At 32.3% G+C, this 15,896-nt stretch overlaps 1 protein-coding gene across 1 annotated transcript in view; it reads right to left on the bottom strand.

The window, feature by feature from the left end:
• LOC145280226 (MFS-type transporter SLC18B1-like) overlaps positions 1 to 15,896 on the bottom strand; it is a 68,012-nt gene that overhangs the window by 40,723 nt on the left and 11,393 nt on the right. The window contains exons 3-6 of the mRNA XM_080132010.1: positions 15,133 to 15,206; positions 5,106 to 5,268; positions 848 to 916; positions 109 to 199 (exon numbers count right to left, since the gene is read on the bottom strand). Of these exons, the coding sequence (XP_079988136.1) occupies positions 109 to 199; positions 848 to 916; positions 5,106 to 5,268; positions 15,133 to 15,206 (397 nt within the window). The remainder of the gene's footprint in view (positions 1 to 108; positions 200 to 847; positions 917 to 5,105; positions 5,269 to 15,132; positions 15,207 to 15,896) is intronic.

Genomic DNA, 15,896 nt, shown 5'->3' with positions numbered 1-15,896 from the left:
GTTTAAACAGACAGGTGAGATTTATATTATAGATGTCTTATGCTAAAAAGCAAAAGTATATTTTCAGTTTGTGTGTAGGAAAAGGAAAGAAAAGAAAAGTAAATTTACCTTTTCTTTTAGACAGAATCCAAAAATTGATTGGAATGATTGCCCAAAAGAAACTTCCGGTAACAGCAAAAGGTACAATAAAACCACCAGCCTAGACGATAAAAATAAAACAAAAAAAATATGGAAAACATTTAACAAAGCATTAAATATACTAATAAATTTTGTATCATTTGTAAAGGCTTGCATAGCTATCTGACTTGGTTAAAAGAGAGTATGCTACCGTTGTAGATAAAATAAAGAGTTCCATTGGAAATTCCATGCAGATTCCCAAGTTCCATAGAAAGATTCCCGAGTTGGCAGAAAGATTCCTGAGTTCGACAAGATACACCTAAAGAAGGTTGGAGGTTACATCGACCCAAATGTTGTCAAAATAACATTTAAGATGACAACAGTAGTCCAAAGAATCCAAATAATGTGAATAATTTAGTCTTATTTAAAACCATGCTTGAAAAATTGATTATAAACAATAATTTACAGCAAGCGGGTCTGTCTGAGAGATACGTTAAATTATTAGTTACTTATAAAAATGACATCTATGTCAAATTTGTAATTTCAGAAATGGGAAAAGTCATTGAGTTATCTTCTTTTTTGAACTGCAGTTCACACAATAGAAGTGACACAGTTGAAGTGCATGTAAATTAACACGACCTAACTGAAGTGACACAATTATTCTAAACTACACAATGCCTGAGACAATGTTTTCATTTTTCATTTGAATATAAAAAGATTAAAATCTTACACCATAAAGAGCCCCACCAAGAGCTGGACCAGCAGCAAGACCAACACCAACAAACACTTCGCAAATTCCCTGGAAAATAAAATAGAAAATTTACTTTTACTTTAATGTTCTTAATTGCTATACTTATTATAATATTCAGTTAATGGCCAGTTGTTTTAGTTATTTCATACTGTGTTAAAATTTTCTTTTTAAAAAAGTTAAGGAGCTTGTGGCATAATATGAACAGACTTATTTCCCTTCTATGTTGCACCATTTATTCACATCAAACATTTTCTGGTGCAAGTTCAGAATTCAACCTACTTAAAAACAAAAACACAGAAAAATCTTCATTATGTACGTACTCATCATAAAACGAAAATGTCATATTTAAAAAATCATGTGAATTGATTCGAGTAATTTTTATAAACTAAGAAAGTCAAATTTTATAAAGAAGCGAGAACGATATGTCTTAATCCGTCATATTTAATAAATAAAGGAAGACAGTACCATTCAAATTACCAAGATTTTAAAATCTGCCGTGTAATGGTTTTAATATAATATTAATCGCTAAAAATCGTAAACAAATGATTTTCTATCTAAAAAAACTACTTGATCAATTTACATAATTTGGGGATATAACATTTTCGTTCTGTGACAACTACGTTCATCATAAAGATTTTTTTTTAGCATTTTCGTTTTTTTATTAGGTTGAATTCTAGATAAGAACCTATTTTTAAAATAAAATGTGACAAGATGTTTTATCATATTTGTGTGTGAGATTCAAATTACTATGGCTTACTACTTTCTTTTTTAACAAAAAACATTGAATTATAACCAATTTATGCAATAATAGATCCAAGCAGCATATTTTAGGATTCTTCAAAGTTAAGCAAAATTTGCTGCTTGTCCAGATTATATATGTCCAGATTATATATGTCCCATATTATAAAGAAAAATTAAAAAAAAAAGATAAAAATATTTTTAAAAATCAATATCACGAAAAGATAATATCATATTCCAAAAATCACATAAATTGATCAAGTAGTTTTATTTTTATAAAAAATAATTTTTAAGCGATTAATGGAAATTATACGAGACAATTGCTAGATACATCATCCGTGCCTCCTCCCCCAACTCAATCTGATATCAACGTATTACACAACAATTATTGCATCCCCCCCCCCTTTTTTTGTCACATTCAAGTACTACCCTGCGGTACTGGAGTAAACCTTTATTTATCTTTGGCAGCCCGCCATCCAACGTGAGCACTATTTATTCACGTTACTTCTAAATTTCGCTATGTTCTAAACTGCTTTTGTTCATAAATCAAACTATCAAAAGTTCATCCACTAACTTCTGACGACTAAGTTACGTTCCATATCCGAGAAATTTGCTTTGTTATCCGAATTCTGTCAGCAACTTTGGAGTCTATCTACAGACAAATTTTTCATAATCTACATCCTCTTTTTCTGAATTCGAGGATTGTAAGTACATTAAAAACTTAGTTGACGCTTATTTTTCTACTACGTTTTTTCTCATAAAGAGCTCTAATTTTAGAACCAATCGATAATATTCCGTTAATGGCACTATCTTACTTGACTGTCAAGCAATTTCGCTAGCCATTAATTTTAAGATTAAAAATGACTTTAAATATACCTATTTTGTGTTCGATAATAAATTTATAAGAAGCCGAGTAAGAAAATACAAAAAATAAAAGCATCAGATACGGGTTAAAAACTTACAAGCCACCCAGAAGAGCCCTTGATAAGAATTCAATGTATTTTCATTATTATTATTTTTATTATTATTATTATTATTATTATTATTATTATTATTATTATTATTATTATTATTATTTTACTTTAGTAACTGTAAAATAAAAACTGGAGACATTTAGTTTTCTCAAGAGTCGGCCCTTAAACAGCTCGAATACCAATTTACAAGAATACAAATGCGTTCAAAATGTTTAATTCTAACTACTTACTTAAAAGCTACTTGCTTCGTTAACTGGGCATGAGATATTGTCCCCTATATTATTAAATAACTGAGTGATAATTCTAGAACTTTTGTCTAACATAAATGATAATATTCCAATTGACCCAATGACCCCACAAAACATGCTTTAGCAACTAAAAATATGACCGATAAAACGGGAGAAAATTTGAAAGTGAAAGAAAAAGAGAAAGTAACAAAACAAAACAAACAATATTACTTACAACCTAGTTTACAGCTTACAATTCTTTTTTTCAAGTTTACCCCCTCAGTTTGGTTGGTTCTTTTTTGCTTTCTCAAAGTTTCTGTCTCGCTTTGGTCCGTTCTTGTCTCCTTCGCGATAACCTTTTTTCTTCTTTTTTTTTCATATTTAACCCTTTTTTTAACAAAAGATCTGGACGAACGCCGCCAAATAATCTTCTGTAACGTTACACTCGTAGTAGACATGTGTTAACATGTAGACACCCAGGACCCAACGCATTACAGACTCAGTCGCCAAGGAGACAAAGAATAGGAAAGAGGAAAGAAATTCAACTCCTGTTTTAGATTTTAAGAAAAGACCTTTATTCCTCATTCTCTCGCCACGCATGACTTCTCGTTACGGCTGTGAGGTCACCTACGTCTCTAACGTGATCATCCTCTCTAATACGCGCTCTCGCTCCTTACCAGAACGTCATTTCGCACATAACCAAACTTCTATCCTTACATCACCAACGCTCTGATACCCAGCTTCCATCAATTGTGATGGATGGCTCTCGTCTGGGTGAGGCCCCGTGTTTTGACAAGCTTCTGGGTTTGACCTTTACTCCTGATCTGAAATGGAACACGTACATCAAGTCTGTTGCCAAGGTCGCTGGAAAGATGGTGGGATCCTTCTACCGCTCCAGAAGATATCTCACTACTGATGCAATTCTCTATCTATATAAAAGCCAAGTACGTCCAAGGATGGAATACTGTTGCCATATCTGGGCAGGAGCTGCTAAAAACAGCCTATCCTGCCTTGACAGAGTACAAAATAGACTTCGTGGCTTAGTGGGGGATGCCCTTTTCTCTACCCTGCAACCTCTCTCCCACAGAAGAGACGTTGCGAGCCTATCCTTGTTTTATCGTTATTTTCATGGCAGGTGCTCGTCTGAACTCCAATCTCTGGTCCCCCCTCGCCAATCTTTCACGAAAAACACCCGTCTAGCTGAATCCACTGTGAAAAATTTCCCCCACTCTATATCTGTGCCTAAATCAAAACGCAGATTCCATGAACAAAGCTTCTTTCTTAGAACTGCACGCCTGTGGAACTCTGTTCCGTCTGCCTGCTTCCCTCCGGACTACAACTTGGATGTCTTCAAGTCCAATGTTAACAAATTCCTAATGAACCGCCCTCTTAATTAAACACTTCATCAAATCTCCACACTAACGTAATGTACTTGCAATAACCCTTATCCCTGAGTGGGTTCCGGGCCTTGATAAGTGGTGATCACTGTGTAAAAAAAAAAAAAAAAAAAAAAAACCCTCGGTATTTGTATATAGCCGCCATATGCACTTCGTTAAGCAAAACTGTTATAAATGAAAACAAAACTGGAATGTTCCAGAGTTTGGCTATTGTTTTTCATTCCGGTTTCCTATAGAAAATGTGATACAGAAATAATAAATTATAAGCAATACATATATACCTTGCCACATCCTTATGGCAGAAAGAGCGACAGTGTTGTAATGACGGCCTTAGCACAGTAAGGTATATACAAAAAAAAAACAAAAACAACAACACTTTTAAATGCTTAGTTATTGTTAAATTAAGAGGTTCACATTCTGCTTTTCTTTTTGCTTTTTTCTTTTAAATTCTTTTTTTACCCAAAACAAAGCATACTGTCACTGGAAAACATTTTGAAGTTAACAGAAAGTGTTTGATCACACCTAAAAGACATTATTCCGTCAATTTTAAACTTTTAGAAAACCAAATTAAGATACCGTATATTTCAGCGTATGAGGCGACCGTCAGATAAGACGAGGTACAAAATTGGAACAAATTTTAATAAAATTATCATATGTCGGTTGTATAAGGCGATTGCTAAATCATGAAGACATGTTTCTTTAGCCTAGGCTAGAAATTGCAACACCCGGTATCTTATGAAAGATTGATTTTTTAAAGATGATTTTTTAACTTATACGCCGAAATATATGGTATTAATTGTTTAAAAGCTTTTAATTCTACACTGTCAATGGTTGATGTAATTGTTTAATATTACCCCCCCCCAAAAAAAACAAACAAACAAACAAACGGAATTATACTTACAATCACAGTGCTGATATCATTTTGGAACTCAGTTGAAATGATTGTAAAACCGGCCGTTTCATGCGACGAACAACCAATAGCTGAGAAAATTCTCAGAACGAAACACAAAATAATAAAATTTGTATTCACTCCGTTCTTCACAATTGGAACGTACTCCATGAAACTGGATGTAAAAATAAAAAAAAAAGAAAGAAAAGCATAAAAAAAAGTTATAAAGTAATATAGTAAAACCCCGGGATACGGTGGCCCAAGGATACGGGTTTTTCAGATTATGATGTTTTTTTCCCACCCCTGGTTACGGAATTTTCCTCGCTTTACAGTGTTGTTTATAATGTTATTTTATTATATACATGTGTATTATATACTGTACTGTATTTTGTTATTCATTTTTAATGCCGTATCCAGTGGTTCTACTGCACAAGCTTGGCACACTCAATGAAATTCAACTGTGAATTATGACTTAATTTTATTTTTAGATTATTGATAGTGTAAAAATTAGTGGCATTGTAAGCGTCCTTATACATATGCAAACGAGATCAACAAAAAAGGGAGTAAAAACTATACTTATAAAAATATAACAGGATTTACTTGTGTTCACAAATAATACGCCGAAATATGCAACACATGTCAAGCCTTCAAGCCGTCAAACATGTGGAGGTATGAAAATGCAAACTTACAAAGATGTGTAGGACCACATGCGACAGAACTTGTCTGTACAAAATGGGAGCAATCGATAACCGGATGTTGTCCCTTCTCTGATTGAACCAAAAACGGTAAAGAGCAAAGGCCTTGGAAAACATACTGCAACCTCGACAGTTAACCCGAAAAGGGAGAAAAGAGCAAGTGGACGGAGTCACACCTTTTATATTGGTAACCACATAACTAAATTAACCAAATAGTTGACCGCCTTGTCGTCACATGATCTTGAATTCCACGCTAGGTTAAAGTGATCCCAGCATTAATATAGCCGTTTTGTCAAAAATGAAAATATAATTTGAGACCTAAAGAAGCCTAAATTGAAAACAATATTAAATAAGAAATAATATCAAATTAGTCGAAATTATTAATGTTAAAATGACCATCGCTGACATATGTGTTTAAGTGTTAAGGATTGACTACTGATGATTCACAGGAAGCCTTGTTCTGATATTAGGAAGATATAGAAGGCCTCTGTTCTGACTCAAGAGACAATGGATACCCCTTATAAGGGTGCCTGCGAGTGTAATTGTGGAGCAAGGGTTGCGCAATCTTCAACCACACCTCTCTTGAATCCAGTGGCAAGGAGAAAGCCAGAACGATTGGAAACAATGTCAAGATAAGTGTAGATTACATACAGCACCTGGTATTCTTTCTAGCATATAGTGTTGTAAAGAAGTTTGATTTTATTGCTTGTAAGTTAAAAAAAACCCCAGGAAAACCGACCTTAACGTGTTGATATGTTGAAAAATAAAACATAATAAAAAAAAAATAATGTTGATTTATTTTTAGGTTTTCAATATGCAACTTCTGAATCAGTATTGTTTGAATCTATGACGACTGGAAATAATGTCAAGATAAATGGAGACCACATACAGCACCTGGTATTCTCAAATGGTCATCCATTTTAGTACTAACCAGACTAAACGTTGCTTAACTTCAGTGATGTAATGGGAACTGGTGTATCAAGGTGATTTTGTCATATATAGAAAATATTTTGTTATGTTTTATGACCACGTGAAGGTTACCAACATCTTTAAGTTAAAGCGTTTCTGTGAAACGAACTGGATTCGAACTTGGCACAAACAGGTTATCAGGTCGTTTTATCAGGTCGTGTCGTTAAGCACTTAATCACCATCATAATTTTAATGTTTTTATTTTTTTATTTTTTTGTAATTCCAAAATTTCTGTTTCAATTTTATTTTAATAGGATACTTGTTTCAATTTTTTTGCGTCAGTCTTTTTTTTTCTGATTGGCTGCTTGTTCTGCCTGCAAATGTAGCTGTTCATTTTTCTAATACATAAAAGCTAAAAAAAATTACACGTTTAAATTATTTTCTTTTCTGATACTCGAAACACTGAATTTCTTGTGTATAAATATGTTTTATAGAATTCATAGGGTTCGTAGTTATTCTTTTTTTCTTTTTTTTAACTAAAGCAACCTTATTATTGATATACATCTATTTGCATATAAATGAATTAGCTGCCCCCCCCCCAAGACGCAATAAAAAACCGAAGGCGAAAGAACATGGGTCGAATGGTTGACAACGAAGAGAACGAGACGAATCTAAAAAGTCATGCGCTTTTTTTATAATTAGATTGCATGCTATTTTGGCAGAAATTTAAAATTGATGCAACCGAGATGAGAATTGGATTTCGTGAAGATTCGTTGTAAAATGGAGAGATTACAATGCAGCTCGAGTCGAAGTTAATGAAAAATTATCGTTGTGAAATGAAGCGATTAAAATACAATTCGAGTTAAACGTTATACAACATGTGGTTATCGTGAAATGAGGAGATTAAAATACAATTCGGGTTGAACTTTATAAAAAAAAGTCCAATTTTTCTGTTTGAATCTTTTTTTCTGATTGGCTACTTGTTTTGCCTGCAAATGTAGCTGTTCATTTTGTATTAACAAAATAAAAGTTAAAAAATTACACGTTTAAATTATTCTGTTTTCTTACATTCAACATACTGAATTTTTCGTCAACCACTTATCCAACGTTATCTTCTTGTCTATGTTGTATGTATGTAATGTTTATGATATCCACATCTAAATATTACGACACTGCTCACTGAACGATCCTTCTAAGTAATACTTTTATTGGTAGCATGAAACTCTAGTCACCTTCAAAGTAATCTCCTTCAGCTGAAATGCACTTGTTGTACTGTTACAACAATTTCTGGAAGACCCATGGAAGTCCTTTTGTGTGAGCGTGTCAATGACCCCCATCACAGCCTCTTTCATCTCCTTAGTTGTCTCATAATGACAGCCTCTAAGGTTTTCCTTGAGCATAGGGAATAACCAAAAGTCACAAGGAGCAAAGTCTGGACTATAGGTAGGATGAGGAACTGTTTTGATGCCTATTTTGGTCATGACAATTTCTTTCTTTCTGATCTTGTCTGAGCACCCTTGAGACAAACTTTGTGCAAACCTTCTGCATCTTCAGTTCCTCACGAATAATTGTATGTACAGTTCATACACTGACATCAAACTGTGCACATATTTCTCTATAGACACACGACGGTCCTTACTAATGAATTTCTTTATTTGGCCAATCAACTGTAGTTTTCTGAATTTCTTACTCCTCCCACATCTCTCATCATCCTTCACAGACTCCTTGTTTTCCTTGAATCTCTTATGTCACTCAAAAACTGATACTCGATTAATACAAAAGAAGTCTGAAACATTTCATACGTTTCTGAGGCATTTTTTTTTCCAAGTTTAAAACAAAATTTTATTGCATATAATTTTATTGCAAATTATAATGTGAGAAATTAAAGCATTTCTACTGTTTTATATTCATTCATTTATTTCGTATGAATCAGATGATCATGTTGTTGGCATTCATTTCTCTGATATCTTTCTAGTTAGATTTCTTTCTAGAAAAACATCAGATCCTTTCAGGAGGAACCACATGGAGGTTGCCAACATTCTTAAGTGAAAGTGTTTCTGTGGAAAAAAACTTGATTCGAACTTAGCACACCCAAGCCATCAGTCCATGTTGTTAACCACTTAGCCCTGTTGCTGTTGTTAGAATGATAGATGTTATTATTTTTTGTTGTCAAGATGATACAATTATGTATTTGATGTGCAAAGAAGAGACGTTGCGAGTCTATCTCTGCTCTCCCATTACTTTTATGATAGGTGCTCAACTAAGCTTCAATCTATGCCTTCCATAAAACTTTTGTAATAAATAGTCTAGCCACAGCAACAATCAATAACTTCCCTCACATTCTATTTTTTCCTAAAACTAAGCAAAAATTATATGAACGAAGCTTATTTCCTTGGGCTGTCCCTCTGTGGAATCCAATACTATGGGCTACTTCCCAGCTGATGGTCGTTTTCAAGTCTAATGTAAATAAGTTCTTGTTGATTCGTCCTTTTATATAATTAAACCCTACCCAAGTTCCACCATGACTGATCGTCATGATGTTATCTCTTCTCCTAGAGTGGCCTTCGGGCCTTGATAAACGGTAAGCCCCAAGTAAAAATTAAAAAAACAAACAAAAAAACAACAGAAAAACCGATGCTAACGTGCTTATATGTTAAAAAAAAATAATGTTGATTTATTTTGACCTTTTCAAATGCAACTCCTGAATATTTAGGATTGTTGTAATGTTGTCATAAATTGTTGCAATTCAAATAAATTGACTATTATTAAAGTCTGCATGTGACAACTGATCTTAATGAGAAGTTTAGATTCTTTTGTGTGCATGCAAGAAACTGAGTGTGAGTTTAGAAGAGGTTGGGTTGTTGTTGCTCTTTTTTAAAGAGGTTGGGTTGTTGTTGCTCTTTTTTTTAAAGAGGTTGGGTTGTTGTTGCTCTTTTTTAAAGAGGTTGGGTTGTTGTTGCTCTTTTTTAAAAATTTATTTTACCATTTGGTTCTAACTAGGGAAGGGGCATCCTACTGGATGTCAAACATTCATCCACTATCTCATATATTCCCACTGAGAAATCTTTTTAAAGATTCTAACTGTCGGGTTAGGTTTAAGTGCAATTGTTTAGATCCCTCCTGCACCTGATTCATCGGGTATATTTTCCAGGTGGTTTTTGACATTCTTTTTTATGAGTCCGGTTGCTCCTATAATTATTGATATATATAATTAAGATTCCAATTTCTTTTCACATCATACATAAGACCTTTGGATTTTGTTATCTTTACCCTCTCCGCACTGTTTAACCCAACATCATTGGAGACACTAACTTCTACTAAGGTTGCTTCTTTCTCCTTCTTATCCCACACCACTATGTCAGGTTTAATAGCGTCGTCTCCTATGTAGCTGTATGTGTGTGTGTGTGTGGGGGGGGGTAGATTGACTTCACTGATAGGTTGGATAGGATGACATCAACTCTGAGTTGCATATCTGCAGGAAATTGATCACTGAGAGGCTGAAATGGCAGATATTATGCATGATAGATGCCTGGCCAAAGAAAAAAGAGGGGAGCACAGAGAATTGGAAGTATTTCTAACTGGAGTCCGACCTCCCAAGAGATGTTTTCTTTGTTTTGGGGAGGTTGGGGGTGTCTATTTCAAAAGTCGTTCTTAACATGGGGAGGTTGGAAGTTGGGCAACAACAACAACTGTACTTTAATATTTTACAGATCCTGTTAGTTTATTTATATACTGAAGTTTTCCTTTCTTGTAGCGTTGACTGAATTAACAAAAAAACTTCGGACAAGCACAAAGAGTGAGGCGATCCTATGCAGTAGACGTAAGGGTACATAGTTCATAGTCTGTATGAATTTTAAAACCAGGTGAAAAATGCATATACCAGTTCAATATATTCAGGTATTATTTCCCTTGAACCATATTCAAATTATCTCCTCTGAAATATTATTATATTATGAAGTATACAAAAAATTCGCTAATTAAGGCTTGTCCTTTTTCTGCAGTGAATTTCAAGCTATGTGTATGTGTTTCAGCTACCTCTATATTTTTACATAATTTTCACACCATTGATGATCTGCTTTGGATTTCATTTCTTATGACAATTCAGATGAAATTTTCAGACAACTAGCGATTTCAGTCTGGCTCTTATCAAAGTCGTATCGCCCATGCATTCTCTACAAACTGTTTGCCTTGGCAATTCATGCATTTCGATTATGCTTAGAGACTTTTAATATAGATTCTTTTATAAATAATTACATGCGTCATTCCACCCTCTTTTATGTATTATATTTTATAACTTCCCTCTCGAATTTTGCCTTTAACAAATAGTGTATATGAAAAGTGAATATATAAAAATTCAAACGTTTCTTTGTTATTTCTTTATCAGCAGTTTTTCATCTTTTATTCCAACTTTCTTATCTACAAATATTGGCCTTTTGGTCAAGATCAAAGTGTAGTATCTGTTCTTCAGATGCTGCACTTCTATTTCTTGTTCTCTTTCGGTGGAGGAGAAATCCTTCACGACCGAGACAATTTTTATTTTTGTACCTTTTCTCCACGTTAAAAAACGACCCTGGTGTCTAACTCTGTCCCGTGGGGAGTCATAGTAAATAGGTACAATAACACAACCTATTCAACATGACGTCGCTCATGTTGGAAAAATGGCGTCGCTATAAAAACGCCAAAATAGAATATCAAATATTTTACATGTATGCATATTTACATTAAAAATTTTTATTATTATTAATTTAAAAAATATATTGTTTAAAATTTTTTATGCTTTTGAGTTTTTTGAGATGAAGATTGATTTTTCGTATTATTTTATTCTTCGAATTTTGAGTGTTATTTTTACAACGTCTCAGTCAATGTAACGTTTATTCTTCTTCAGGTATATCTTGTCGAACTCAGGAATTTTTTCTTTTTAACTCGGGCATATGCACAGAATTTCGAACAGAGCTCTATTTAATCCATGGGGGTAACATACGCTTGTGATGGATAAAATACTTGGTAAAATTTAGTTGTAAGTTACATTCTTCTGGAGGTTTAAGTTTTAATCCTCAGTGCGGACGACACTCAAAATACAATTTCAAATAACTTAGGACCTCTAGGATTGACTGATGAAACGAAAGCATGCTATCTCCGTGGATAATAAAGTGTTTTGTTTGAAAGTTTGTGTTGATTCCCAAATTTTATAGAAAGATTCCAAGTTCGGCAAGATACATCTGAAGAAGATCGGAGGTTATATCGATGGAAATGTTGTTAAAATAACTCTCGAGATTCGAACAGTAGCTCAAAGAATACAAATAATACAAAAAATTTCTAAATTTAACATTTGTTTCAGAAAAGATTTTATATATCTATTCAATATTATAAGAAATATTTATTTAAACTAAAAGTATGTTTTTTATGGTTATTTGTTTTTAAAAAAATAAAATCAGAGTTGTGCTTTCTGTGATAGAAGCACTGTTTGAATTTTAAAATAAAATACGTATAAAATACGTTTATAAGCCAAATTACAGCGCAATGTTATGAAAATAAACAAATATTTTTAAAAATTAATATTTCAGCGATTGACACCATCCTAAAAGAAAATATTTAAGAAAACAGTAAACAAAAAAATCGATAGATTTTAATCTATCAAAGTTACGATGAAAATCGATTTGCGTTACAATATATAATTGTAAACCAAAAAGAAAATACTTCAATTAAAAATATAAGAACTGTTGATTTATTATGAGGTTTTCAAATGCAACTTCTGAATATTTTAACCTAATGATGTTGCGATGAAAATCTATTTGCGTTACAAGATATAATTGTAAACCAAAAATAACAATACTTTAATAAAATATCTAAAAACCATTATATATATATATATATATATATATATATATATATATATATATATATATATATATATATATATATATATATATATATATATATATATATATAAAGTTGATGCACCTGCTTGGAAATATTGGTTGTTGTACTGTTGTCATAAATTGTTGTAATTCAAATAAAATAAAATTATAAGATTTTTCTTATATTAATATGTATTGTGGCGTTAAATGGCTGGAAGAAATGACATGAACAGAATGTAATTAACAAGTAATTGTATGAACAAAAAGTACAGAAGTAATGGGTTTACAGATGCTGCTTCTCTCACTTTACTTCTCTTAATGTCATAAAAAGTTTGATATTTTAATAATAATTTGTATATCGAAATGTTCCTTATGCTAAACTGAATCAGAAATATATTATTTGAAAGATTCAATAATCGATTTTAGTGGAAAAATTAATAAAAAATTATATAATTTATCTAATTATATATCTATGTTGAAATTTTTCAGATGAACATTAATAATTTGTATTATTTGGACAAGGGTCATTCCAAAAGTAATGCATCCTACTTTTTAATTAAAAAAAGTTGAAGAGCTACGATTACAGGAATAGTACCATTGAAATGAGTCACATTGTGTGCTCCAGAATTAATTTTTTTACAAAATCACCACCGTTCTCCATATACTTTCGCCAGCGATGGCTGTGCATGGGCGTCCAGAACGTGGTTTGTCACTTATATTTATGTCCTCATTCTGAAATCGATGAACCCATCCCTTAACTGTGCTGACATGAACTCCATTAGCTTCGATCTTCTTCAGATGCATCTTTTAGAACCTAGAAAATCAAATAGTGAAACTCGGAAACCTATATGGCATAAAGATTTATTGTGGATTAGAAATCGATGTGCGTGACGAAATGAACAAACATAATAAGTTACCTCTTTTCTTTCTTTGTTCGTTCAACTTTTTCTTCGTCTTTCCTTTTGTCTTCTTTATTGACTAGGAACGTTGGATTTTTACATTGAGATGCAATTTGGATGAATACTAAATATAGAACGACTTTAATTGCTACCTTTTTTCGTTTTCTACTTCATTGAGATTCGCTTTTTTTTTTTTTGTCATTCCGAAAAGCAACAAGTTTTCACAGAAACATGTGAACTGGAAAATATTTTCCAACCAATAAAAATCGTTTCTTGGTTCTTCAACGTATATTTTACATTTCTGTAAAATTGTTGACATAAATATATACTAACCGTATATATCCAGCGATGGCAGGTAGAAACATATTGCCGAGGGGAGGGTTTGCTCGCATACCATTTAAGATACATAAAATAGCCTAACTCTTAATTCTGTTATGAGTTTCCTGAAAGTGGACCACATGTTGAATTTACGAAAGCATAAAACACAGCCATCTTCATCTATGAACAGGAAATAACTTCCATAGCTTAAAAGGGAAATAACTCTCATAGTTTAAATAAATAAAGCTTTCTTCCGTTTTTAAACGCAACAGATGCCGGCTAATAATAATTTTAAAATAAATTAAATATAAATTAAATTAAAAATAAATTCAATAATTCAGTTTTAAATAATATTTCTGAATTAAACAATTAAAACGATTCTATTACAGCAAACAATTAATAACATAGAGCTAATTATTAAAATAGATTTTCTTTAATGTAATATGCAAATAAGGTTACTTCTTAAATGTAGATTTCCCTGGATTAAATAGTATATATAAAAGGTTTTAATTCTTGCAGATTTCGTATATATCATTAAAGAGTTTATTTTTTATCGATTCCTATATATTATAAAGTTGTGATTTCAAAAATAAAAAATATATCCATACTAGCGGGGGTACCCGGCGTTGCCCGTGTGTGTGTGTGTGTGTGTGTGTGTGTGTGTGTGTGTGTGTGTGTGTGTGTGTGTGTGAGGGGAGTGGGTAAAGGAAAGAATAAGCGAAGTAATAACCCTGTTTAAATATTATAAAAAAAAAACATGTTAAACTTATTTAAAAAATCGGAAAAACCAAAACCAAAAAAAAAAAAAAAATAAAGAAAGAAAAACAGCAAACAAACGTAAAACTTCCTTCTTTCTTCATCTATAACCGAAAACAAAACTTATAAACAATCCTTGGTAGAATTATTTATAAAAAAAATATAGATGACTTGAGTGCCATCAGCTATAATCGAAACTGAAACCAAAACTTATAAAGTATTCTTGGTAAAATGGAAGGTTATAACAATTAAACGACAGTCACTCGGAATAAAAAAGAAGTAAGCATGACACGTAAAATAACTCACATGTTATCGTATTAATACAAAGTAGAATATCTTATCGTAGTTATTACTCTTTTTGTGATTCGTTCTACGTTTATCACAAACACTATCAGAAGAGTTCACCTTCTAGTTCATTTAAAATAGTTTGGGATAGATTAAAGGTGGAAAAGGAGTCTTCATTTATTTCTCCTCGATTCTAAATATGGTATTACTTTTTCTCTTGGACGTTTTATTCCTAAAACAAAAACTTAGGCGAAAATATAGAAATAGCTAATTCAAATATGCAGATAAATCCATTCGTTAACAAAATCATTTTACTTACCCAAATAAAATTGTACATCCTCCGCTTAGAAAAAGACCAGCAAGGTACATAAATCTGGATCCTAATATTGGCAGCTGAAGAGAAGAAAATTAAAAAATTAATAAATTAAAATAAATTAAAATTATTTCACAATTTATTCCAAAATTCGATTTATAATAACGGATTGCTCCCCAAAATGCCATCCATGAAATTGTTAATATTTTTTTTTTCTTTTAATTCTGCATTCGAACCATATTTAGAAAAAATAAACTTCAGTTTATATCTGATTTGTCTAAAAACCTATGCTATTTAGTACGCTATTTAAACTGTAACGTATTTCTGTTTGATTATCTTTCTCATTGAGTTAGACACTTTGATCAGATAATCAGACAGTTTTGTATATTTATTTCCAAGTGATGTCTCAGCTCCAATAGTGAATCTGCAAGTAAATTTACATTTCAATGTATTTGTATATTTTCACTTTGACTCTAACAACAGTGTGAACTTTTGTGGCGAAAGTAATGGAAAACATGACTCATACAAGCGACGGTGCCTCCATTGACGGAATCTAGAAAGGCAAGAGAAAAGAAAGATTTTCGTCTATAGACGATTTATTTATATACATATGGTATTAATTTGCATATGAGGACAATGACTGCTGTGAAAAAGAATGAAGAGAGAAGCACAGGGCAGTCTAGTTTTTTTTTTTTTTTTTTTTGAACACTGGGAAAGAGAGAGAGAGAGAGAGAGAGAGAGAGAGAGACAGACAGACAGACAGACAGACA

This window comes from Euprymna scolopes, chromosome 7 (genome assembly GCF_053919585.1).
Source record: "Euprymna scolopes isolate OS-2025 chromosome 7, ASM5391958v1, whole genome shotgun sequence".
Taxonomy (NCBI): Eukaryota; Metazoa; Mollusca; class Cephalopoda; order Sepiida; family Sepiolidae; genus Euprymna; species Euprymna scolopes.
The sequence above is the reverse complement of the archived record's forward strand: the minus strand, read 5'-3'. Positions and strand labels throughout refer to the sequence as shown.